The sequence below is a fragment of the Emys orbicularis genome, chromosome 6 (assembly GCF_028017835.1).
Source record: "Emys orbicularis isolate rEmyOrb1 chromosome 6, rEmyOrb1.hap1, whole genome shotgun sequence".
Lineage (NCBI taxonomy): Eukaryota > Metazoa > Chordata > Testudines > Emydidae > Emys > Emys orbicularis.
In genome coordinates, this window is record NC_088688.1 from 47,279,537 (window position 1) to 47,306,942 (window position 27,406).

The 27,406-nt window shown below is 39.4% G+C and overlaps 1 protein-coding gene across 3 annotated transcripts in view; it reads left to right on the forward strand.

Moving 5' to 3' along the window:
- The window catches only part of CERT1 (ceramide transporter 1), a 173,175-nt gene that overhangs the window by 87,522 nt on the left and 58,247 nt on the right, over window positions 1-27,406 (forward strand). For all 3 annotated transcript variants that reach the window (XM_065406520.1, XM_065406517.1, XM_065406519.1), the window contains exons 4-8: window positions 5,122-5,229; window positions 9,205-9,343; window positions 11,216-11,299; window positions 18,795-18,952; window positions 24,442-24,534. In XM_065406520.1, the coding sequence (XP_065262592.1) occupies window positions 5,122-5,229; window positions 9,205-9,343; window positions 11,216-11,299; window positions 18,795-18,952; window positions 24,442-24,534 (582 nt within the window). The remainder of the gene's footprint in view (window positions 1-5,121; window positions 5,230-9,204; window positions 9,344-11,215; window positions 11,300-18,794; window positions 18,953-24,441; window positions 24,535-27,406) is intronic.

A 27,406-nucleotide genomic window follows, 5' to 3' on the forward strand; every position in this document is an offset into this window, starting at 1 on the left:
GCAGCTTTTCATTAGAATTATGAGTTACTAGGTCACTTGCTTGTATACCATTTTGAAGCCTGAAAACCTTTTGTAATGGAGCTATCCAGTACAGTACAAACACAACTGATTGATTTGACAGTGTACACTGCTGTAAAGGTATCTTTTTTGCATTTCCTCCTAAATTAAAATATTTTTGTGTTTGTGGAAAAAGGAGTTTTTTCATCTTGAGCTTTTATTCTGCAGATTTAATTAAACTGGCTCTAAAACATAATGGTAACTTTAACAGAAAAGAATAAGGGAAAGTCAGAAATATGGCACTAAATCCCCTGTCAAAATGTTTTGCTTTCTATCAAAGCAAATTAAGACTTATTGAATGACTTTAATTGAATTGTGTTTATTATTCAGTGATGTTACCATCTTTAAATATATATTAGATTAAGCAACAAAACAATACTGAAATATTTAGTAACCTTGGTTGAATCTTCAAAAACATGGACGTTCGGAAGCAAAGCTGAAACTCTCCTTACACTTGTGCTTTATTCATCTGTAAACAATTTGGATCCAATTTTTGCATAGGCATATTTTGTCTGTGTCTCTCATTGGATTCTAAAACCAAATTTGAAACCAGCTGTCCCTTTTTTAACTAAATTGCAGTAGTTCAAAGTGGATGTATGTTTTTTGGCACCTTGTTTACTAGTAGCATTTAAAGAGAGCTCAGTTTTGAAATCAGATCCTTACAGAATTTACCGCCAGATAAAAAGAAACAAAATGAGCCACCATTTTCAAAATGACCCTATGATAAAATCATTTTAAAAACACTTTTTGTTAGTAATTGTCTAATTCTAGAGATGAAGATAAATAAATATAATAATTAATTTATATATAATTTTCCTGGGCAGTGAAGCTGGTCTGCAATAGAACAATGCTATGTTTAGGTTTACGGCATTTTAGGTGAAATTTTAAAAGCAAAATTTCATGAAGATGCTCCTACCCTATGAGGAGCAGCGGCACAGGAGCCAGCAAACAAGGGAGTTTGAGTGGAGATCTGTTTGAAGAGAAGGGGGGCAAGCCCTTGTTCCTTAGGGGCAGTGAGTGAGTTCTTATGTGTGTTTGGTTGGCTGTAAACAGAAATCAAATCAGCAAGCAAAGTCTGGAAGGGGGCAGTGCATTGTGACTGAAGGAGCCTTTGATCACATCTGAACCTTGATTATGGGATGGGGCTTCCTTAGGCCACAGGCTTATAAAGATAGCCAACCAGCAGCACAGGAGCAGCACTAGCACAGAAGCCACCAAACAGATGAATATGGGTGGGGTGGGGGTGGGGTTGTAAGGAGTGTTTTGAGGGAGGGTGTGCATGTGTGTTTGCTTCTTCTTGACAGGAGTTTAGAAGGGGAGGCTATGACCACTACAGAGATGCAAAGAATGGAAGAGGGAATGAAGATGACTGGATGTGGAAATCACGGGAGGTATATTATTCCGGAGAGGGTACCTGAAAGGTGCTTCATTTGTATGAAGTGCTGCCTGATAGATCTGATGGAAGAGAAGATCCAATGATTGGAGATGCAGCTAGAAACAATGGTTAAGTTTTAGAAGGGGATTCGATTGAGTGATGGAGGAAAGGAAAGAGGCAGCTGAAGGAAAAACTCTAGACTTGCAGATGCATGCTGGACAGCAGTACCGTGAGGGTAGACTTCTGGATGAAGAAAGTGGCCCATGGAAGCATGTGGCTTTTCCTCTCCCTTGTTCCAAGATGGGAGAGCAAGGAAGAAGAGAAGAGTGGCAAGTCCCACAAGAAGGGGGAAAGAGACAGTGAGGATAGCCAGTGTTTGGAGCCCCAGGAGGACTCGTAGATTGCAAGGGAGAACAGAAGAAAAGACGACTGCAGCCAGACAGAACAGAAAGGGGAAGGCCAGAGAATTGCACCCATATCAGGAAGAGGCAGGTCTAGATAAGTGTGGGTTCCCTACTAAGAAGAACAGACAGGCCTCTTCACCAGAGTTGATCCAGAGAACAGAAGGGTGTGTTGTCCGCTGTGAGCTGAGATATGGGATGTGAACCTGAGACTGACACAGATCTTAATGGGAGCAGGAAAGAATACACAGTTTGCCCTTCATGTAGGAACAAATTACAGTGCTAGATTCTTACTGGGGGGGTATCAAAGAACACTATGCCAGGCCTGGGAAGATGCTTAAAGAAATGGAGGCCCAGGTCACGTTCAGTGGGATCCTACCTGTCCCTAGAGGAAGAGAATGAAGGCAAGACAAGATTTATGCTCAACAGATGGCTCAGGTAATGGGATGTGTGACCACTAGGAGGCATTCATGGACAGAGGTCTGTTTTTATGAGGTGCACCTGAGTAGTGAGGATAATAGGCTTCTGGGATGGAAGTTGGCACAACTGATTAAAAGAGCTTTAAACTAGGAATTTTGGGGAGAATGTTGGGAGATGCTTATGTAGTTTTCACACCTGATTCTAATATTGAGTGGAAGGAAAATCAAGTAAAAGGATACAGCAATTGAGAAAGGAACAACAGAGGGTAGAGAGATGGAAAGATACTGCTAATGCCACTGACAGTAACCGTCAGAAAGGTGATATTGGGCGTAAAATGACTGTGAGGAATCTGGATGAAGCCAAGCAGAAACAAAATGTGTGTGCATCAGTGCAAGAAGCCTGGTAACAAGAATTTTTGCTATAATCTGGGGACTTATCAGTTGGAAACGACAGAGAAGGACACAGACCTGTATGTATTGGTTGTTCACAAGATGACTATGAGCCCTCAATGCGATACAGCTGTGAAAAAGGCTAATGCAGTCCTAGGATGCATCAGGCAAGGTATTTCCAGTAGACACAGGGAAGTGTTAGTGCCGTTATACAAGGTACTGGTGAGACCTCATCTGGAATACTGTGTGCAAGTCTGGTCTCCCATGTTTAAGAAAGATGAATTCAAATTGGAACAGGTGCAGAGAAGCACTACTAGAATGATCCGAAGAATGGAAAAATCTGCCTTATGAGAGGAGGCTCAAAGAGCTTGGGTTGTTTAGCCTAACCAAAAGAAGGCTGAGGGGAGAGATGATTGCTTTCTAAAATACGCCAGAGGGATAAATAACTTAACTCCTCTCTCTCCCTGGTAAGTACCAATGTGGGCACAAGAACAAATGAATATAAACTGTCCAACAAGTTTAGGCTTGAAATTGGACGAAGGTTTCTAGCCATCAGAGGAGGGAAGTTCTGGAACAGCCTTCCAAGGGGAGCAGTGGGGGGAGGGAACGTAACTGGTTTCAAGACCTGAGCTTGATAAATTTATGGAGTGGGTGGTATGACAGGACTGTCTACAATGGCATGTGGCTCATAGGGGAGAATGGCAGTAGCTGAAATCCACAACGGCCGGAGACAGGCCACTAGATGGGGAGAGCACTGAGTTACTACAGAGAATTATTTTCCAGGTGTCTGGCTGGTGGGTCTTACTGACATGCTCAGGGTCTAACTGATCTCCATATTTGGAGTGGGGAAGGAATTTTCCCCTGGGTCAGATTGGCAGAGACGCAGAGGTTTTTTCGCCTTCCTCTGCAGCATGAGTCACGGGTCATTGTCAGGTTTAAACTAGTGTAAATGGTGAATTCTCTGTAACTTGAAGTCTTTAAACCATGATTTGAAGACTTCAGTAACTCAGTCAGAGATTAAGGGTCGATTACAGGAGTGGGTGGGTGAAGTTCTGTGGCCTGCAATGTGCAGGAGTTCAGACTAGATGATCACAATGGTCCCTTCTGACTTTAAAGTCAATGAGGTGGGGTGGGGAGGAGATCTCTCAACTGAAATAACATTTTTCTTCTCTGATTTCATACCATACAGTGGTATACAGTATATAGTTATAAGAAAACTGCAAGATGGCAGAGATTTCCACCAACGTTTCTAGTCTGTTCATTTTCCATCACCTCAAATTCAAGCTTCTTGCCTTCATCTCTAAGGCCCTTCTCAATGCTGTCTCTATCTACTTGTTTGGAGGTTCTCTTGTCACATTAGACATTGTCTTCGACCACCTATTTGTCTGCTTCACACAACCATCTCACTGTTTACTCTCAGGCCACTCCTTATGCATGGAACATTGCCCTTGAACTAGTACTTAAGGCCACTATTATCTAACTTCAGTTCCCTTTTCAAGACCTGCTTCTGCAGTTACACCTATGAGAAATCAGTGAACTAATGATAGTTCAAGACAAATCACTTTAAATTCAGATTCACCAAGTCATGTAAAAGGCTAAAGAATATGTAATCATGTGAACTTGTTACTATTACCCTTTTCCTCCCTCCCTTTTGCTTCCTATTTATCATGTATCTCATCTCATAAATAAGATTGTAATTCTTCAGTGCAGGAGTTGTATCTTCCCAGGTGTGTAGGTACTGTACAGCACCTAGCACAAAGGGGTCTTGAATCTGAGTGAGATTTTTGGGCACTGACAAAAATCTGCAGACAAACCTTTTACTTTTTTTCCACGGACTCCTCCAAAATTACAGGGATAAATAATACCTTCACAAGAATGAAGTGGCAGTATTCAAAACTGTTCAAGGGTTGACTCTGAGACTGCTTTCCTCTTCACAGTATGAAGCTATGTGTTAGTGCCTGTAAATAATCATAGGTTACTGTAGTTTCCTTCTGGAATATTATGTAAATTGCTTGTTAGGATTTAAATGTCCAAAAAACAGTGAATCTTTTTTCCAGACGACAAAATTATATTTGGCTTACCCCAGTTCGGATGTTGAACAGCAGTGTTGTATTTCGTACGTTGCTCTTACTGAATTTGTGAAGCCCGTCCAAATGTTTACAAATATTTTATATACCCAGAAATACTGAGCACTTTTGGGGAATAATGTAACATGAGTGAGCTGTAAATTTTCTTCAATCAGTGTGTAACTTGATCTTGGGTAAACAGTGGTGTCAAACTAGAAAGTCAAAAAATTCCTTCCTTAACAGTTATCCTAGTTGCATGCTTTATGCAATGCTTCAATTGCAAAAATAGTTTGAGTCACTAAGCCCATGCTACTTCCTGGTAAGTAACTATTTGGCCAGTTTTAGAGGAAATATCATTGATTTGCTTTCATGGTTTCTTCATTATTAAAAGGCTTATTACACTTGTTTTTTAGACTGAATCTGGCTATGGATCAGAGTCAAGTTTACGGCGCCATGGCTCCATGGTTTCTCTGGTGTCTGGAGCAAGTGGATATTCTGCTACATCCACCTCATCATTCAAGGTTAGTGAGTGACATTTTATAAACATGATTTGTGAACGAAGGAGACACTCTGGAAAGGAACTTACTTGTGAAGAGACCCATGACTCTAACTCCGTTTATCTTCAGCAATATAAAATGAAACATCAGTAAAGATACTTTGATACCTTCAAAATGATAAGTAAAGTGTTGCTTAGTTCAATATGTGGTAATAGAGGGATGATACAGTAAGTGTCCACCTGTCTCCGTGCTCTATTGTCAGTTTTAAACGGGTATTTTTCTCCAATAGGAAGCAGTCAAACCTGCGGGAACACTTTACTTGTCTCTTCTGGCATGACACTGAACAGCAGGACTCTAATTGAAGAGGAGTGCAGTTCCCTTGATAGGAACAAATTTGGCTTAAATAAATTGGAAAGAAACGAAGAAAAGAGGCATCTTACTATTATAAATGTTTACCATTTTAGCCTTGCTGAACAGTAGTTTTTGATGAGGAAACAACACATGGGAAGAGCATCACAGAAAGAAAAGGGGTAGAAATTAATCTGTATAGAGTAGGGCTGCCAATTAATTGCAGTTAACTCAAGTAATTAACTAAAAAAAATTAACTTGATTAAAAAAATTAATGGTGATTAATCGCCATTTTTTTAATCATGCTGTTAAACAATAACAGAATACCAATTGAAATTTATAATTTATTTTTTGGATGTTTTTCTACATTTTCAAATATTTTGATTTCACAGCACAAAGTGAACAGTGCTCAGTTTATATTATTTTTATTACAAATATTTGCACTGTAAAAAATAAAAGAAATAGTATTTTTCAATTCACCTCTTACAAGTACTGTAGTGCAATCTCTTTATTGTGAAAGTGCAACTTACAAATGTAGAATTAGTTTTTTTAACGTAACTGCACTCAACAATAAAACAATGTAAAATTTTAGAGCCCACAAGTCCACTCAGTCCTACTTCTTGTTCAGCCAATTGCTAAGACAAACAAGTTGGTTTGCATTTACAGGCGATAATGCTGCCCGCTTCTTGTTTACAATGTCATTTGAAAGTGAAAACAGGCGTTCGCTAAAACACTGTTGTAGCTGGCATTGCAAGGTATTTACGTGCCAAGTATGCTAAATGCTTTATGCCCTTTAATACTTCGACCACCATTCCAGAGGGCATGCTTCTATGCTGTTGATGGGTTCTGCTTGATAATGATCCAAAGCAATGTGGACTGATGCACGTTCATTTTCATCATCTGAGTCAGATGCCACCAGCAGAAAGTTGATTTTCTTTTTTGGGGTTCAGTTCTGTAGTTTCCGCATCCGAGTGTTGCTCTTTTAAGACTTCTGACAGCATGCTCCACACCTCATCCCTCTCAGATTTTGGAATGCACTTCAGATTCTTAAACCTTGGGTTAAGTGCCTAGCTACCTTTAGAAATCTCATATTGATGCCTTCTTTGCATTTTATCAAATCTGCAATGTAAGTGTTGTTAAATCGAACAACACATGTTGGGTCGTTATCAGAGACTGCCATAACAGGAAATATATAGCAGAATGCGGGTAAAACCTTGGAGCAGGAGACATACAATTCTGCCCCAAGAAATTCAGTAACAAATTTAATTAAAACATTTTTTTGTAACTAGCATCATCAGCATGGAAGCATGTCCTCTGGAATAGTGGTCTAAGCATTATGAGGCATATGAATGTTTAGCATACTTGGCACATAAACACTTCGCAATGCTGGCTACAACAGTACCATGTGAATACCTGTTCTCACTTTCAGGTGACGTAAATAAGAAGTGGGCAGCATTATTGCCTGTAAATACAAACAAACTTGTTTGTCTTAGCGATTGGCTGAACAAGAAGTAGCAACGACTGGACTTGTGGACTCCAAAGTATTGCATTGTTTTATTGAGTGCAGTTATGTAAAAAAAAAACTAATTCTACATTTGTAAGTTGCACTTTCACGATAGAGATTGCACTACAGTACTTGAATTATGTGAATTGAAAAATACTTTTTCTTTTGTTTCTTTTTACAGTGTATTATTTTTATTATAAATATTTGCAAAGTGAGCACTGTACACTTTGTATTCTGTGTTGTAATTGAAACCAATATATTTGAAAATGTAGAAAAGATCCACAAATATTTAAATAAATGGCATTCTTATTGTTTAACAGTGCGATTAAAACTGTGATTTATTGTGATTAATTTTTTTAATCGTTTGACAACCCTAGTATAGAGTGAAGAACTCTTATGCTGAAACTAGCAGTGTTTTTGATCAAGTATTTAATTAGGTTACGGTGGAGCTGGTACCAGCTGAGATTTCAGTTTAACAGATGACTTAAACACTTATTTTGTTAAAATCTTCTAAGTGGCAATAAACAGAACACAGATATAAACTTTGAAGATCATTTGAGTTGTTCATGATGGCTTGATGAAAAATGATTAATACAGAGAAAATAAGAATTCCAAAATAACCACTCGTTGAAACTTTTTCTTGTCTCACCTTTTTTGGAACCCTTCTGTGAGAAATCTGAAATACTCCAGACTTTGCTTCACATGTACCAATTACTCCAATATCAGTTATACATGCAAAGTTTGCTGGTGTAACTAACATTTTACCTGTTTAAACATTATTAAAGCTTGCCAAGAGTAACCCACCATATTTAGCAGTGACATTGTGACTGAAGGGCACCTCCATTGTTTCCAGAGATTGTCCCACAAAATGCCCTATAGCTTAGAGGAAAGTGCACTGGAGTGGGAGCCAGGAAACCTCAACTGCCTAGTGCAGGGATTCTCAATCTTTTTCTTTTTGAGGTCCCCCCCCACATGCTATAAAAACTCCACCGCCTATCTGTGCCACAACAACTATTTTTCTCCATATAAAAGCCAGGGCCAGCATTAAGGATTAGGAAGCAGGGCAATTGCCTGGGGCCCCGTGCCACAGGAGGCACCGGGAAACTAAGTTGCTCAGGCTTCGGTTTTAGTCCTGGGTGTTGAGGCTCGGGGCCCTCGGCTGCAGTCCTGTGCGGCGGGGCTTCAGCTTTCTGCCCTGGGCCCTAGCAAGTGTAACGCTGGCCATGCTTGGCAGACCTCCTGAAACCTGCTTGTGGTCCACAGGGGGTCCTAGACACCTGGTTGAGAACCACTGGCCTAGTGTGTATATTTCATGCACATCACAGCCTTTATTGTGGAACGCCGGGAACACTAACTCTAAAAGGCAATTGCGTATTATAATTCAACTAACATTTTAATTCTCTTGAAACAGTGCAATATCTTATAGTAATGTTCACTTTCTGAATTTCTATATCTCAGAGCTATAAAAATGTCCAGCATTTGAAAGTAGGAACCTGTTTACCCAAGGTATAGGAGGCAATAGTCTCTTAATTTGGGACTGTGCAAGGTAGAGTGAACAAAACATTAGAAAATATACTATAGGGAATATCCAGAGACAGGGAAATGTACTGCATAAACTAATACAGTAGAACCTCAGAGTTATGAACACCTCGGGAATGGAGGTTGTTCATAACTCTGAAATGTTCGTAGCTCTGAACAAAACATTATGGTGGTTCTTTCAAAAGTTTACAACTGACCATTGACTTAATACAGCTTGGAAACTTTATTATGCAGAAGAAAAATGCTGCTTTCCCTTTATTATATTTTTTTAGTAGTTTACATTTAACAGTACTGTACCGTATTTGCTCGTCTCTGCTGCTGCCTGATTGCATACTTCCGATTCCAAATGAGATGTGTGGTTGACTGGTCAGTTCGTAACTCTGAGATTCTACTGTAAGTGCAATGGGTCTAACACCTATGACACAATAACTAGTTGCTATAAAATGCTGTAATTACTTTAACATTTATGGACTGTTATCTGAAGTGTTTATAGGTGGCAGTGAATGCTTGAAATACAACTCTTATGCTATTTTTATTTTGAATATTTATTACTATATTTTCTATTATAAACTGTAGTGTTACTTGAGGTTTTTCTTCTGTATTTCCAGAAAGGTCATAGCTTGCGTGAGAAGCTTGCTGAAATGGAAACCTTCAGAGATATCCTCTGTAGACAGGTTGATACTTTACAGAAATATTTTGATGCCTGTGCAGATGCAGTCTCCAAGGATGAACTTCAAAGGGATAAAGGTAAATAAACTAAATAAAATTTACTTACAGTATTGTCCCCACTACAGAAAGCTACCATGTTGTGGAATCCAGTTTCAAAATAGTGGCATCCATAACAATTAAAACAGTGCAGACAGAATCAAACGCTATCTAGGTATTTTAATGTATTATTCACCATAGTATGTAGTCAGCCAGACCGAATTATATGATAGCATTGTTAACCATGTTGGGTGCATATTGTAATGTCCTTTTCAAAAAATGGATTTTGACCTCACTGCCCATAACCCCAAAGCTTTTAAACATATCTTGAACTGATAGCTTTCAACATCACTGAAGTGTTAAGATATCATCTGAGTCTGTAGCATTGAACTGTTGGTAGTTCCACTTTAAAAAGATTAGCTTAAACCCACAAAAGATGGCAGTCGAGCTTATATTTGATATTGCATCCTTTATTGTGACAAATTGAAATACTTGGAATAATGAATTATAGCTCGTATCTGAGCTGCCATACTTAGGCAGTATTTGGTTGGTTTAACTAAGACAATTTGTCTTAAACCCATAAAGGCCAAGAAGTTAACAAATCACTCAAAAGAAAACTACCTTTCTTCTCACTTCAGCATTCTGAAAGTTCACAAAGTATGGTAGGCCTTTCTCATTAAATTTCCAGAAAAGTGTGTTTGTATAATTTTAGTTTAAATTTGAAATATGAACCTTCTGATGGCAGAAATTCTACTGAAAAGTGATAACATTTCAGCAATATTGAAATTCAAATATATATTTTGAGTTTCAGTTCTGCTTTAATATTAGTTTTTTGTCAGAAGACAAACTTTTTGCCATATTAAATAAAATATGATAATGTTTGTGTGGTGAGGTTCTGTATTGACTCAGGCTCCAATTCAGCCAAACACTCCCACAGGGCACTCAGAGCACAATTAAGGATGTTCTGCTATCCCAAATAAGTAAAGCATTTAAGCACATGCACTTAAGCACGTGCTTAAGTGCTCTGCTTAATTGGGGTTTCAGAGCATCCTTGATTGTGCTGGGAGTGCCCTCTTCTGAAACGCCCACTAGTTTTATGGCTGTGCTGACTGTCTTCAGTCCCTAGCAGAGTGGGACAAGGTTGTGGACAGTGATGGGGACTCAAGCAAGATCTACCTTGGAACAATTCTAGTATCTTGTTGCTTATTCAGTATAGTAGAACCTCAAGGTTACAAATACCTGGGGAATGAAGGTTGTTTGTAACTCAGAACAAAATGTTATGATGGTTCTTTTAAAAGTTTACAAGTGAACATTGACTTAATACAGCTTTGAGACTTTACTGTGCAGAAGAAAAATGTTGCTTTTAATAGCTTAATTTAAATGAAACAAGCACAGAAACTGTTGCCTTGCCAAATCTTTTTTTAAAACTTTCCCTTTATCGTTTTAGTAATTTATGTTTAACTCAGTACTGTACTGTATAGTATTTGGGGTTTTTGTTTGTTTGTTTGTTTTTGTCTCTGTTGCCTGATTGTGTACGTCAAATTCCAAATGAGGTGTGTGGTTGACCTGTCAGTTCGTGACTCTGGTGTTCATAACTCTGAGGCTCTATTGTAATAGAGAAAGAAGGAAAACAATTCAGTATTTTACACTGGACTTCAACTTACATTTCTGTCACTGTTGAGCAAATTATGGCCCCAGGCAACAGAAGAGTCTAAAAGTTTCCTATGCAAAATTAAAGTAACTTTAGAAGTATTTATTAATAAGGAAATACTGATCAACCATCCAAATGCTACGGTAATACTTTCCTGCTCAATAAGAATTTGAAAAGAACCCTTTTCTGTCATTGTGCTTCTTAGCTAGATGCAAATAATCTCTCTCTCTCTCTCTCTCTCTCTCTCTCTCTCTCAAATTTAGTGGTTGAAGATGATGAAGATGATTTTCCTACAATGCGTTCTGATGGGGATTTCTTGCATAATAGTAATGGCAGTAAGGAAAAATGTAAGTACTTCTAAATTTGCATTAACTCAAGTTTTCTCTAGATATAGGTTATTCCAATTATTCCTATCTTATAGAAAGTATAGTGACAAGCCTGGTATATAAATCTAGAACAGTGGTTCTCAATCTGTGGGCCACTTGCGGCCCAATCAACATACAGTTGCAGATGATGTGACATCCTAAGGACCATACAGGTAGTATATATATATATATATTGTGTTGATGTGGCCCACGGTGGTAAATAGGTTGAGAACCACTGATATAGATAGTTATAACTTTCTGCTTGCTTTGCAAATGAACAGCTTAATGATGTGCATAGGAATGGTAACTGTACATACACACTGATGAAACCATTTTAAATCTGTAACTTCACTAGTCAATTACAGGGTCATGGCTCTCTGAGTCACATGTCAGTATTTTGCTAACATTCACCAGCTGCTATTGTGATTCTCACTCTGGAATATTGAATACTAAAGGCTGCATGTAAATGTTAATGTTGTGAGCCTGACAGCTTCACATTTCCTGTTGTGCCTAACTCCAGGTCTACACTGCAAACTCTTGCTGGCAATACAATGTTGGTTGGGGTATGATCAGGTGTGATTTATGACTGAAATAGCTGTGCCAGCAAACCCCCTAATGTGGATGCAACTTATGGCAAAACTGTGCTTTTGCCAGTATAGCTTATTTCACTTGGGAGGAGGGAGGGAGTGGGGGAGACACTGGAATAAGCTATGCCAACAAAAGTGCAGTTTTGCCCATATAAGATGCATTCATACTAGGAGTGATTTGCTGGTACAGCATACCAGTAAAGCGCTGTTGTGATAGACCTGGTCTAATAGTGATGCTGTTTCCCTAAATCACCTTTCTGTAAGGGACTTGCTGATGGAAGACACAATGAGGCCAGTTAAAGTATCAGTCTTATCTTCTGGATTTCCTGTGGTGTAATAATTCTTAACATCTTAATGAATCTTCCTGTAATACCCCACATTAAAGTTGATAAATTCTGAGTAAAATTTTTTCTACTTTCTATTTTTATGATCACAGCACCTACTGTATATGAACAGGAAATTTGAGTCTTCCTGTTCTAGAAACTTTCAAAAGTTTGGCCTGCTTCTGCTACTTATGGAAGTAAACGCCAAAAAATTATTTCTGTAATTTCCAGTGCTTTTCTTTTGCTCACTGGTCTGAAATTGCAATGTACTCAGCCTCTTCATTTGTGGGGGTCTTTTTTAACATTGTCCAGCTGCTACTTCAGACCAACTGAGTTGGCGTTGATTGATTCTCAAGAGGGTTTCATGTAGTACTCCTTGGCTAATAGATTGGTGGTTGAAACACTGAATTGTAAGACTGTTTGAAGTAAAGCAGGGAAAGAAAATCTGAAGGCTGTTCAGGGGCTCCCACTGAACATGGAGGAGTCTCCAGAAAATAGCATTTATCAAAATAGTTTTTATATATAAACCTTTGCAACATTATACTAGAAAAGATTAATTTGACCCAAATAATTTATTTGCCTGGGAGGTATCAGAAAATTTTGATATTCCCATGTTTCTCCTGTTTTACAGTCTCCGTTATCAAGATCTGTTTAATTACAAATGTTCTTTTTAGCGGGCTAGCTGGAACCTCTTTTGGGGAAAAATGGAAGAAGGAACCTGTCAACACAAATCTATCGGCCATAGGAGTCATTGAGCAAGATAAAGCAATATAAAGTGCTTCCTCTACTGAGTAGATTGCACTACTAATCTGGCAAGCAAATGAATGTTACGCTTTTTAATAATTCCTGGTGTAGTTTTGGCGTAACTCAAAACTGGGGGAAACAATGGATACCCTCTGTAAGAGGAAATGGAGGAATATATATATGCATACTTACGCTTTCCACAGTGTAGAAGTTTTTCACTATTTCATAACAAAATGCTTGAATAATTTTTATCTAAGAGATGTAAAATGTTTTAGCTTCAGGTTCTATTTGCTTATATTTGGGTGGAAGGGAAAAAAATCAAGGTAGAATTTTGATCGTAAATGCCCTTTATGTTAATGTTTTGTTATAAGACTATAAAGCAGGGGTTCTCAAACTGGGGGTCAGGCTTGGGGGGGGTCGCGAGCTGTCAGCCTCCACCCCAAACCCTACTTTGCCTCCAGCATTTATAATGGTGTTAAATATATTTAAAAGTATTTTTAATTTATATGGGGGGTTGCACTCAGAGGCTTGCTATGTGAAAAGGGTCACCAGTACAAAAGTTTGAGAACTACTGCATAAAGCTGTATGAAGTTTTGCTTGGAAGCTCATGTATAGTGGCAATGCATTTTTAATTATCTGAAACAATTGTTATTGAACACAATATCTATTTATTAAAAGGTCAATCGATTGAATAAGTAATCTAATCAAGGAGGTGTGCTAGGATTTAACTATTCTGTTTTACTAAAGAAAGTAGTTTTCTTTCCATCTCACTTCTATCAGTAGAAACTGTCATCATGGAATTAACATTCGTCAGCTGCATTTTTAGGCCCTGTCTTCACTTAAGTGTTTGCTAGTGTCGATATTCCGGTAGAATTATACTGACAACACCCACACCCCCAGTGAAGACACAGCTTGTACTAGCAAGAGTTCTTTTGCCAGTATAGTTTAAAACAGTTCCCCAAATAGAATAATCTGCATCTATGCTAGGGCTTTTACTGACATAGCTGTGTTGGTCAAGGGTATGGTTGTCCCCACACACATTCAAAACTGACATAGTTATGCTAGCAAAACTTTTATGTGTAAATAGACCAAGCCTACTGTCCCTATCCCCGTCATCCTATAGAGAAAACCCTTGCTGTTGAGACCGATGAGAGAGATTTAGGGTGGATCCCACAATATTGGAAAAAGCCTTCTCCAGTGCCACTTGAATGCAGAGGAGTCATTTGCAATGGGACAAGTGGGGCAGTTGCCCACTTTACCATGTTTTGTCCCCCCTGACTTTTCGTAGGTCTGTATGCTCCATTGTCTTCCTTTTTTGCCCTCCCCTCCTCCCCAACTTTGCAGGATATAATATAACATATAATGTTCTATATGTTGATGCAACTTTGCCTCCTCAGAATTTTTCTGATATGGTGCCATTGCTTGCAAGCTGATGTTTTACATGAAAGTGTAAGCTGTAATGTTAGCTATTAAAACTAATCTCAGGGAGATACAAACTCTCACTAATTTCACTGCATTATACATTTTAAAAGGATGATGTGGCTTTGTCAAATTGTATAATGTTGTGGGATGATGTAGGAGTTGTACCTTAATCAGTAATTCTGTTTCTTTGTATCTGCATTTCAGGGAGATATTTGCTGTATAAACTAGATTGTGATGTATGGGACAGCCCATTATGAAATCAACCCCACATTTTGTTTGTGTTTTAATGTGTGCATCTGGTCGTACTCGGACTGAAAAATGTAGAAATGATTCTTACTCCATTTCTTGTTTTTTATGTTGATATCACTTGAAATTCATGTTAAATCATGTTCCTTTATAAAAGTTTACCAAAATAGCCAATTTTAACTCTTCTTTAAGAACCGTTGTAATCGATAGGTCTCAAAGTGTAATTGTAAGTGGGGAATCACTGACCAGTTGTATTTCTAGTGGGGTCCCACAGGGATCAGTTCTTGGCCTTATGTTATTTAACATTTTTATCAAAGACCTGGGAAAAAACAAAATCATCACTGATAAAGTTTGCAGATGGCACAAAAATTGAGGGAGTAATAAATAATGAAGAGGACAGATCAATGATAAAGAGCAATCTGGATTGCTTGTTAAGCTGGGCACAAGCTTAACAATATGCGTTTTAATATGGCTAAATGTAAATGTCTGCATCTAGGAACAAAGAATGTAAGCCATAATTAGGTATCCTAGGAAGTAGTGATTCTGGAAAAGATTTGGGAGGTGAAGGTGGATAATCAGCTGAATGTGAGCTCCCAGTGTGACACTCTGGCCAAAGGAGCTAATGCAATCCATGGGTACATAAGTGGGAATCTTGAATAGGAGTAGAGAGGTTATTTTACCTCTTTATTTAGCACTGGTGTGACCGCTGCTGGAATAGTGTGTCCAGTTCTGGCATCCACAATTCAAAAAGATGTTGATAAATTGGAGAGGATTCAGAAAAGAGCCATGAGAATGATTAAAAAACTAGAAAACATGGCTCTTGGTAAACTCAGAACTCTATCTATTTAGCTTAACAAAGAGAAGGTTAAGGGGTGACTTGATTATAATCTGTAACTACATGGGGAACAAATATTTAATAGTGGGCTCTATCATCTAACAGAGAAAGGTATAACATGATCCAATGGCTGGAAGTCGAAGCTAGACAAATTCGGACTGGAAATAAGGCATACGTTTTTAAGTGATGTAATTAGCCTTCAAAACAATTTACCAACGGTCTTAGTGGCTTATCCATCACTAGCATTTTTTTAAATCAAGATTGAGTCTTTTTCTAAAAGATATGGTCTAGAAATTATTTTTGGGAAGTTCTATCGCCTGTGTTATGCAGGAGCTCAGACTGGATGATCACAATGGTCCCTTCTGGCCTTGGAATGTATGAATCTATGAAATTACATCCAGTATATTATTGGTACCTGCTATATTGGCTGTAGTTTAGGTCACAAAGCAGTTACTGCTATAACCCTTTGCTTTTGTATGCTTGTAACTTTCCAAAATGGTCACCTTGTGTGGCTGAAATTTTCCATGCTTGGACACTGCCCAAAGATGGGGTAGTCTGAGTGAAAATTATTCAGCTGCCTCTTATGGGCAAGTGGGGAAAGTACTTTTCCCATTGTGTATTTAAAAACAAAAATGAGGGCTTTATTAGTGTATTGTATTAACACCTAGAGGCCTTCACAGAGATTAGGGCCCCTTTATGCTAGGTGCTGCGAAGACTCATAAGAAACTATCCCTGCTCTGAAGAGCTTATTTAATTAGACAGGCAAAGGGTGGGAAAAAGGAAGTATTATCCCCTTTTAACAGATTGGGAACTGTGGCACAGAAAGATTAAGTGACTTGCCTAGGGTCACACAAGGGGTCTGTGGCAGAACCATGATAGTAACCCAGAGTTCCTGAGTCTCAGTCCTGTGCCTTAACCACAATTTTTAATGGGGCTCCAGTAAAAACAGCTGAAGATTTGAAAATTAATATGTATGTTGTCCTCATTGTGGACTAGTACCTTCATTTGGTTTTAGGGACAGTATTAAAATATGAAGTGGAAAAATCATTTTTGAGCAAGTGAATATCTAAGACCCTGATGAGGCCTCCGCCCTCCATCTGACATTACTACAAGCATTTTCCCTTCCTGACCTAATCAGGCATCTTTGACAGAGACAAGCAGTTGGGATAGTTTTCATCAGGAAGACTGCAAGTGCTAATTGAAAACAGACCCAATCTCTTCCCACCACTGTTCAGACCTTGACATAAAGAGCAGGAGAAGTTGTAGATTATCATGATTTTGGGTCTTTGCAGAATTTGTTGCATTCCTATTATGATTTTATATTGTTGATATGTCCTAAAAATCAGGAAGTCCATAATAGTCAGACTCTCTATTTTTCTAGGAAACAAGGCAGTACGGCCTCCTCCTTCCTTAATCCTTCTTTTTCAATACTTCCTGTTAATCTCTGAATTCAATTCTAAATTGCTATTGATTTTCATTGCTCTCAGTGAACCCACTGCACCATTCCCTTGCTTGCTCACACTGCTCTTCCAGTCTTGACCTCCTTTTCGTTCTTTCACCAGTATTCTCTATAGGTGGCGGGAGAGCATGAGGGAGGTTCTGGCTTTTGCTCAGAGCTTATCTACACCATATGATAAAGTGCCCTAGGCTGTTTTGATTTCTAAAGTGTGTAAAAGTGCTGTGCATTAATTTGTCCATGTAGACCCTGCTGGTGTGCATGAAATGTTCCCTAGTGCGCTTTAATGTAACAGCACTATGTTATAGTGCACTAGGGAACATTTGGTGTGCTTTAACGTAGTACTATTATGCTAAAGCACACTAGGGAACATTTAGTATGCACCTGCAGGGTTTACACAAGTCAATTAATGCACAATACATTTGTGGGCTTTAGAAATCACAACCCCATAGTGTGCATTACCCCACCTTGTAGACAAAGCTTCACTGTCCCTGTGAAACAATATTTTCTCCTTCCACAACTTTCTTTTCCCCTGTCTCTCCTACAAATTAAATATTTCTCTATATTATTCAACATGGAGTATGTTTTGTTATCTGTATGAGAATACAATTTATTTTCACATCACAACGTGTGTAGATTAGGGTATTTGAAGCCTTTGATTTATACTTAATGATTGGAGGACTTGAAGCAATATATAATCTTTAACCCTCCCTTCAAAAAGCTTTTTCATGTCGTTCAAGGAGGGAGCCCTAAGTATCTCTAGAGCATTAGACCACTCATTGAGACCATGTGACACTCTCCGTCCATTCCCCCTGACTGTAGGTGTTGGCAGTTTTTTACCATTAGAGAACAGCGATTACATCTAGATAATTTGTATTTTTTACTTGAACAGCTTACCCAGTTTAAAGCATTAGTTCAGTCTGTCAGGCAAATACGTGTTACATAGGTTTATACAAACATTCTTCTGTTTTAAACATTCATAAAATCTAACTTAGATGCAAAGTAAATAATATTGAGACAAACTGACAAAGACCAGAAGATGAATGTTGTTGCTGGACAGTTGGTCTTTAGCTTGTTCAATTATGAGTTACTTTCTCATCTAACTGTATTAGTTTTAAAAGGGGAGTTGCTTGTGCTTTCTAGTATTTTGTGACATTACATGTGCTGTATTTAATGCACTATTTTGTCACCCTTTGTATGAGCTTGATGTGTTAAGTACTTCTTTTTTTCTGTCACATTTTTAAGTGATTTGTTTAAATAGCCTTAGCAACAGATGGCTTGGCTGGCAGCATGAAGTATTTGAAACTACAGAACCCACTGTTCTTAAGGAGAATTCAACACATTTGCTATAATGGTTACCTTTGAAAGATAATATATTTTACTTTATTACTATTTTTAAAAAACTCAGTCATCTATTTAAAGCCACTTTAATATTCCATTTTGGGTATGATTGCATTTTAAAATTGTTGCTTTTTCAGTACATTATTGGTTAAATTTTAAGGTTGTTCTGTTGTAATTAGACGCCATTTCAAGATGTCAAAGTGCGATTGTTAAAAAGTATTACCACTCCCTACACCCACATGATTTGCTGAGTAATATAGCATAGCAAGTAGACTTGGGGAAATACACTACAGTAAGATGAAGCTGAAGGAATGCATTCCTGCCTTTGAGCCTCTTTCCTGCTCCTATGGATAGCTGGGAATTATTGGTCTCCTTTATTTTTATTTTTTTAAATGAACTTCACACTGGTTAGCTAAAAACCTCTTTAGACAGCTGGCTGTAATCTAAGGCTTATGTGGTATAGTATTCATTTGAGTCACTAAGGTGGGTATGAGAGTGAATGAATCTTATCTGTTTGTTTTAGTATTTCCACATGTAACACCCAAAGGAATTAATGGCATAGACTTTAAAGGGGAAGCTATAACTTTCAAGGCAACTACTGCTGGAATCCTAGCTACACTTTCTCATTGTATTGAGCTCATGGTAAAACGTGAGGAGAGCTGGCAAAAAAGACTGGATAAGGTAAGATTTCCCTTTTATTTTGCTACTTCAGTAGATCAAGTTGCTTTCATTTAACCTTAAACTTCAGTTGTGATGAGGATGTTATCGGGGGAGGGATAGCTCAGTGGTTTGAGCATTGGCCTGTTAAACCCAGGGTTGTGAGTTCAATCCTTGAGGGGGCCATTTACGGATCTGGGTCAAAAATCTGGCTGGGGATTGATCCTGCTTTGAGCAGGGGGTTGGACTAGATGACCTCCTGAGGTCCCTTCCAACCCTGATATTCTATGATTCTATGACAACTTGCGTTCCTATTCCATGAAGTTAAATAGAAACATTAAGGATGTAAATTAACTAGATGAAACTAGGCAAATGCCAAAGGTTCATCCTTGTTGTGCAGATCATATAGCATGCCATCTATCCTGTGATAGTCTTCTACCCACACTTGGTTCCACAGACTGTTCCTAAATTTAATTGTTTTTAAATATAGAGATGAGCTAGCAGGTCTCCATAACAATAGGCATATTTCGTGCAACTTCCTAAGAGAAAGACCAGTTGCTTTTCTTTATAAAGTGCTCTACAAATCTATAGTACTGTGTTAATTGTAATGATAAAGGATGATGGCAATACTGGAGCTTAACCATTTTGTGGAGTGCTCTTTTACTACTTTAAAATACTGTCTAAATATATGGTGTGATTAATATACCTGTTGAAAACAAAGTAATTTCTAAATGCTAATGAATCAAATCTTACAGTAATTAGAGAAGCAACTTTAAAGAGAGAAAACAGCACCACCCTCTTTGGAGGTAATCACTAATGGCAGTAGTGGTTCATGATGAATCTGTTCAATGACCTTGAATACCACCAAAGTCTAGAAGGAACAGGGATAATCTCTTCTCCCTTCAGATGAGATTGCTGGAAGCGTCTGTTGCTACCACTTAATGTGTTGATTCCCAGGGCCCAGCCTTCACTGTGATTGGCCTGCCTTATGTGCAGTCCTCTAGTCATTTGCCACCTCTTGTTTGAATTTAGTATGTAACCATACTGTGCATCATGTGGTATCTCAGGTCTTACCTCAGTTTGTATAGCATGCTGACATATTAAATTCATATTTCATATAAAAGAGGAACCCATAAAGGAGGCAGACCATGTCCAGACCTTAATTCCGATCTCCTCACTCCACTCTTCCCAAGCAGCAGATCTAAGCACCAGCCCACTGCCAGCCACAACTCAGATCTTCAAATCCACTGGGATTTTGATACTTTATCTGCCACTGCTTGGACTGTAGTTGGAGTAGTCTCTAAGTCCTGGGATCTTCTGGGAAATTTCTTTGTAGGCTAGTCCAAGCTTTATGGATTTTAAAAAATAAGGTGTTTTTTTTTTTTCTCGAACATAGCTTTACAAATGACATTTTGTAAAAGAAACTGGATGTTGTTTAGCATGGATATAATGTCCAACTTGTGTGCATATTTTAACACTGATATAACTTTTGTGAAGATAATTTTGCTGTTGCTGCTGGTAAAAAGCACTGTCAACTTGTAGTTTAATAGCTTGATTAGGGCCTCTGATTAGTTAAATGTCCTGTTGGTAATCCTTACAAACTGCTGTGATTAACTTCAGTCTCTTTCCCCATCCCTCTGCCTTTCATAAATTTGAAATGTTTCATACTGAAAGCAATGAAAATGTAATTAACCTATCAGTGAATGGAAAATAGCTTTTAATTAATTTGGTTTGATTTGGCCTGTAAGTTTAATATATAGACTACAAAAACTAAATTTCATTTTATTAAAGTTGAATTATATAAGGAAAAGAAAAGGGAGTAAGCAAGGAAATAAATATCTACATAGTCTCCAGCATCTAATCTTTTGTCTGCTCCATGCTACACCCTCGTGTTGATGCCTTAGTTCTTCAAGTGTCTTCTGCATGTTCATTCCTGGGGATATGGGTAGACTGCTGCAGCTGCATGGTGGAACTTACTGTTATCAGTGCCTGTAACAATGTTAGATCACTCATGCTTCCCCTTCTGCCCCTCCTCCAGCATTTGAGCATGTTCTGGGGGCAGGGCTATAAAAGGGGGTGCAGCAGCAGTTGCTGCCTCCGTTCTTTCCAGCCGCTGACTCAAATGGACATGAACCTTCTTTGGATTTCCTGGATCCATAGAGTTTTAGATAAGAGCCTTGTTCCTTTTGTATATACAATTAGTTAGTGTTAATTGTTAGTATAGTTAGTGTCAACCTGGGCATTGATGGCGGATCTGAAGACAGACACACACAGACTCTCGAGATGCACATCACACCCCATAGTCTTTCTTGCATTGGATGCCTACACTCAGAGTTTGAAGTGTTTAAGAGAGGACCATTCTCCTTATGTGGTACCTTTACCCCACATGCCAGAAAAGAGAGGCAGAATAGATTCCAAGCCCTCTTACTACAAGAAGCGTTATCTGTTAAATCTTATGGATCAGAAATTTCTTAAGCTTCTGGGGGGAAAAAAGACTAGAGGCCTGAATTGGAACAGGGCACTTCCAGTTTCAGAAAGACAACAGTGCTGAAACTGTCATCCTCTGCACTGAGCTCTGGTTCTAAGATGACTGAGCTCTCGTTAGCTAACTCTTTGGACCCAGTTCCAAGAAAGGTACAGTTTATGACTGAAACAGGTTTCTTTTTTGTTTGAAACGATGCTTGAGGCTCCTATGGATCTGGGACCCTTGGTTCTGAAGAAAAAGAAGGCCAAGACTAAACACCTTTTGGTGCTTCTGAAGATTTTCCATTCAGGTGAGTCATTGGATACTTCAGATTATGGACTTGTGGATCCAAGCCTTTTATGGATCCAAACATTAAGGACTCTATATCATGAGAACATTCCCATGCAATGGCTCCAAGAAGACAGTTGGATCAGAGTATCTCATCATTTCCAGTTCCCTCTATTGTTACTGCACAAGTACACTCAGAACCATGTCCCTTGGATCCTTTCAATTCCTCACCAATATTGGGGAACTGTACGAGAACTCTGCTCAGCTCCTTCCACCAGATAAGTGACAGAAAGGAGACATTTTATCACATGGATCTGCAGACATTTTACCGTCACCCAGGACCCCTGTTGGGTGGTCTGAGAAGAAATTGTTTCCTTTGTCTTTGTAGCAGATCCTTACTTCAGTTGTATCTCCTATAATTTCTCTGTTGGTCCAGGATGGGTTCTGCATTCAGAAGAGCTGGATCAGTCTGTCTATCCAGAAACTGAGTCATTATCATTTCTTTCTAAGAAACATTTTTCTGAGGTAGACTATCACAAACGTCCTTATAATCCTGATTATGACATGATACCAGACTAGAACAGTTGGCAGGATGCCATGGTTATGCTGGCTGACTGCAGTGTTTCCCTATCAATCCTTTTTTAAGATCTACATCTTAATTTTCATGTCAAGGTAGTGGTGCCTCTACAGATCTGAAAAATTTGGATCCTAGACAGTGGGATCCTTAAGTGAAAGATAAGTCACCCACTGTTGTTCCTGATACACTATACATAGAAGAGGAGGAGGGAGATTCACCTCGTCAAATGAACATTCAGCATAATGAACAGGAGTTAGCTGGGCACTCCTCTCCTGATGAAAATGTTGGTGTCCTTTCAGCTTCATCTTTCTGAAGATGCTACTCAATTTCAGGAACTAGTCAACAGAATGGTTACTATTTTAAACATACTGTCTGTGGCAGTAGAGGAAACTCCCCATCCTGTCCCTGATATCCTTGGTACTACATCTTCTAACAAGGTATATTCTTGCCCCATCTTGGAAGGTCTCTGGCAACCAGGGATATCAGTATGGAATAATCTATCATCCTCTCAACCACTATCTTAAAATAAAAAATAAAAAAAATCCTCTGCATTCTTGCGGCCAGAACAAAGGATATTTACATTGTACTTTTAATGACACAGAAGGGAAAAGACTAGATTATTTGGGAAGAAAACTCTTTTCCTCCACTTCTGATCATGAGGATCACTAACTATCATGGCTAGGTACCAATTTCATCATTTGGACATAATTACACTTTTTAAAAAATTAGTCAGTACCCCTGTCAAAGGACAGAATGTGGCTAAGTACACTCTGATGGAATTCTTTGAAGTCTCCGATGCGGTTTCAAGATCAGCAGCCACTGCCATAACTCTTTGCAGGCACACATGGTTATGTTCTTCCTTTCTTCCCTTTGAAACAAAATCAAAAATTGAGGATCTTCCATTTGTGGGAAATGGTCTCTTCAATTCTAAAATGGACAAAGTCTTAGAGAAAATGAAAGATGAGATCAATGGCTAGGACTTTGGGTCTTTTGCAATCCTTTAAAATGAGAAATCTTGCACCTGCCTTTAGATCGCAGACAATACTATCCACCTTTCTTTGTTGTCTTAGAATTATACTCCGAAAATTTCAGTATCTACAGCAGCATTCTACTGTTTCTCAACCACAATATGTTGAAAGTGATCCTCCAAATCAGGGTGAGACCAGAGAATTCTTCTTCCACTTCCCTGCATAATGCTAGACCTCAAGTTTGACATCAAGATTGAGCGATGCAAACCAATCTTGGATCCTCCCTCCCCTTTTGGGGACCATCTATCTCATTTTAATATGTTGCAAAATATGACCACAGATGGGTTTTGAACATAATAAAAAAGGGTTATACCATTTAGTTTGAGGATGCCCCCTCCTTTTCTTGGTTCCCTCTCTTGAGAAGCTATTAAGAACAGAACTTCACTCTCTCTTTTACTAAAGGAAGCAATAGAGGAGGTCTTAGTAAATCTCAAATCTTGGCTTGGTCTCTCATTATTTACTAGCCCCAAAGACGAATGGGGTTGTACATCCGATCTTGGATCTAAGAAAATTAAACAGGTACATCTGGAAGTTTCGGTTCAAAATGCTGACTCTTGAATCCAACATCATCTCAAGGATGTTTATTTCCATATTTTGATACAGCCATCAGAAGATACTTTCAGTTCTCCCTAGGCAGGACCATTTTCAATACAAAGATGGTGGATTGTACAAACTTTTTGTACACCATCATTTTGAAGGCTAGAATAATGAACTACAAACATAGGCTAGGTACACACTACAGCTTATGTCGGTATAAGTTATGTCGCTCAGATGTGTGAGTAAGCCACCCCCCTGAGCAACGTAAATTACACCAACCTAAGTGCTGGTGTGGACAGCGCTATATCTCCTGCCGACATAGCTACCACTTCTTGCGAGGACTGGAGTAATTAAGTTGACGCGAGAGCTCTTTCCTGTTGGCTTAGAGCATCTGCACTTGTAAGCTCTTTAGTGTAGCCATAGCCATAGAGTACATGCATCTATATATACATAATGTTCATAAACGTCCACACTGCCACAAATGTGCAAAAAAGTGAAATTAAAACAGTGTGAGGAGGAACCCCACATTTTTTTTAAAATGGTTATTCATCTTTTGTCATACTTTCTCATAATGTTTGAGTCTGATTAATAGCTTCAAAATCTGATTATGTTCTTACAGGAAATTGAGAAAAGGCGAAGAATAGAAGAAGCATACAAAAATGCCATGACGGAACTTAAGAAAAAGTGTCATTTTGGAGGGCCAGACTATGAGGTATGAATTAAGTTTATTTCTTTTCTTGCTTAGTATTTTCACAGATTAAATCCTTTCATGACTTAACTTGTTAAACCAGATGACTTTCCTTGTAACTGACAACTGCTTTTATCAATATTTATTAAATACATACTCTGCAACAGGGAAACTTGTAGGAAGGGTTTCAATCCAGACATTTGTAGCAAATGAGGGAAAGGGGATAATAAGATGCATCTGAGTATACTTAGTGAGACTGTCAAACATTTTTCTGTCTGAAGGATTCTACTTGTTACGAGCAACACCTAAGATTATTATAAGATTTTTCTGAGTTTGTCAGTTTGCTTCATACATTTGACAGCACTTTGTGTATAGTTAGTTTGGCACTCTCACCCCACCCTCCCATAATCAGTTTTTCCCTGTTTGTGTGTATCACTTATGCAGAACAGGGAAGAGAAAAAAACATTTGAAATAGAAAAATGCGAATAAAAACATCATAATTGAACTTGGAGACTGGTATAGTATCTGAATCTAATTTAAACATTGCCAAGTTTTTTGACTTGCTAGTCTCCCTTTAAACTGGTTTTGTGAATTCACATCTTTCTTAAAAGTTTCTCTCAGTTAAGCTATGAACATCTAAGCAGCTTTCCACTCAAGTATGCAGTTGGTCAAATTTTGCAGACATAAACCTTTGTGGAATATTATGAAGCTTATACACCCATACTGCCACTAAGCTAAATTACAGTCACACTAACGCTTTCACTTCCATGTAGGTCAAAATTTTGTAAATACAAAGGTGCAAATCTTGACTGAGAAATAAAGTATTAATACATTTTGTTCTAAGATGCCAAGCAACTGCTTTGTGTGTGGTCTTTTAGTTTCAGCTGCTCTCTGTGGTTGAGGAGTACACAATTCAGCTAATAAAGGGATGAAGTACAAAGGTGGACTTTTTTTGTACCCCTGATTCTGCCTCCCCTCTCCCCCTCCCCCCGCAAGGAACTGAATATACCAGCTGGAGATTTTAAGAAATCCCAGACCATGCACCCCCTTCCCAAGCCATGCCCCTTATGTCAGCAGTAGGGAATGTGGGGTGTTGAAGGAGCTGCTTTGCTACATTTATGCCGCCAGAAGATTCCTCTACACTGAGGTGATCCTCTCCTTTCCTATTAGGGACAGAGGCAGGTGGTCCTGTGATGAAAAGCAGTTGCACTACACCCCAGGATCTGGGCTATTGTATCCCTAACCACCATCTGAATTTTGAAATTTGAAATGAACTGATGCATGTTACAAAACTTCTTACCTTTCCATGACAAAGGGCTTGTCCACATGGGGACTTAGTGGCAAGCTGTAGTGGAAGTCTACAGTGCACTAGCCTGCTGTACACTAAGGGTATGTCTACACTACGAAATTAGGTCAATTTTATAGAAGTTGGTTTTTTAGAAATCGATTTTATACAGTTGATTGTGTGTCCCCACTAAGCGCATTAAGTCGGCGGAGTGCATCCACAGTACCGAGGCTAGCGTCGACTTTCGGAGCGTTGCACTGTGGGTAGCTATCCCACAGTTCCCGCAGTCTCCGCCGCCCATTGGAATTCTGGGTTGAGCTCCCAATGCCTGATGCAGCAAAAACATTGTCGCGGGTGGGTTTGGGTACATGTCGTCAGGCCTCCCTCCCTCCGTGAAAGCAACAGCAAACAATCATTTCTCGCCTTTTTTCCTGGGTTACCCGTGCAGACGACATACCGCGGCAAGCATGGAGCCTGCTCAGCTCACCGTCACCGTACGTCTCCTGGGTGCTGCTGGCAGACACGGTACTGCATTGCTACACAGCAGCAGCTCCTTGCCTTCACGGCAGCAGAGGGTGCAATACGACTGCTAGCTCAATACGACTACGACCTCGGTGAGGTCGGTCAGGGGCACCTGGGCAGACATAGGTGCTCCTGGCCGACCTTGGTGAGGTCAGTCAGGGGCGCCTGGACATAATGAGAGTGACTCCAGGTCATTCTCTTCTTTAAGTTTTGTCTCATGGAGATTCAGTCCTGCCTGGAATATCATGCGAGTTAGAGGCTTCTGCCTCAGGCTGCTCTCCCAGCTGGCAGAACCACGTGGTCACAACTACCCCTTGCTCCCATGGCTCATGAAGCCTGGACAGTAGTAAGGATCAGTTCAACTATAGGCTGAGCAAGTGCATAATGCTGGTAGAATATGCCTTTGGACGTTTAAAAGCTTGCTGGCGCTGTTTGCTGACTAGGCTGTTTGCGATTAGAAGAGCACAGCAAGGCGTGCTGCGCATCACAGAGACTTTGAAAACCAGTTTCATGACTGGCCAGGCTTCGGTGTGACAGTTGTGTGTGTTTCTCCTTGATGCAAACCCACCCCCTTTGTGATTTTAATTTCCTGTAAGCCATGTCGTCAGTCGCCCCTCCCTCCGTGAGAGCAATGGCAGAAAATCGTTTCGCGCCTTTTTTCCGCGCAGACGCCATACCACGGCAAGCATGCAGCCCACTCAGCTCAGCCGCCGCTGTTGTGTCCTGGCTGCTGCTGGCAGCAGACGGTGCAGTAGGACTGCAAACCATTGTCCTCAAACGACCGCTTCCGCTGCCACTCTTCTCTCCTGCAGACGCCCTACCACGGCAAGCATGGAGCCCGCTCAGATCACCGCGGCAGTTATGACCACTGTAAACACCACGCACATTATCCTGCAGTATATGCAGTACCAGAAACTTCAAAAGCAGGCGAGGAGGCGAAGGCAGCTCGGTGACGGCAGCGCAGTGATGAGAGTGAAGAGGACATGGACACAGACTTCTCTCAAAGCACGGGCCCTGGCAATTTGGACATCATGGTGGTAATGGGGCACGTTCATGCTGTGGAACACCGATTCTAGGCCCGGGAAACAA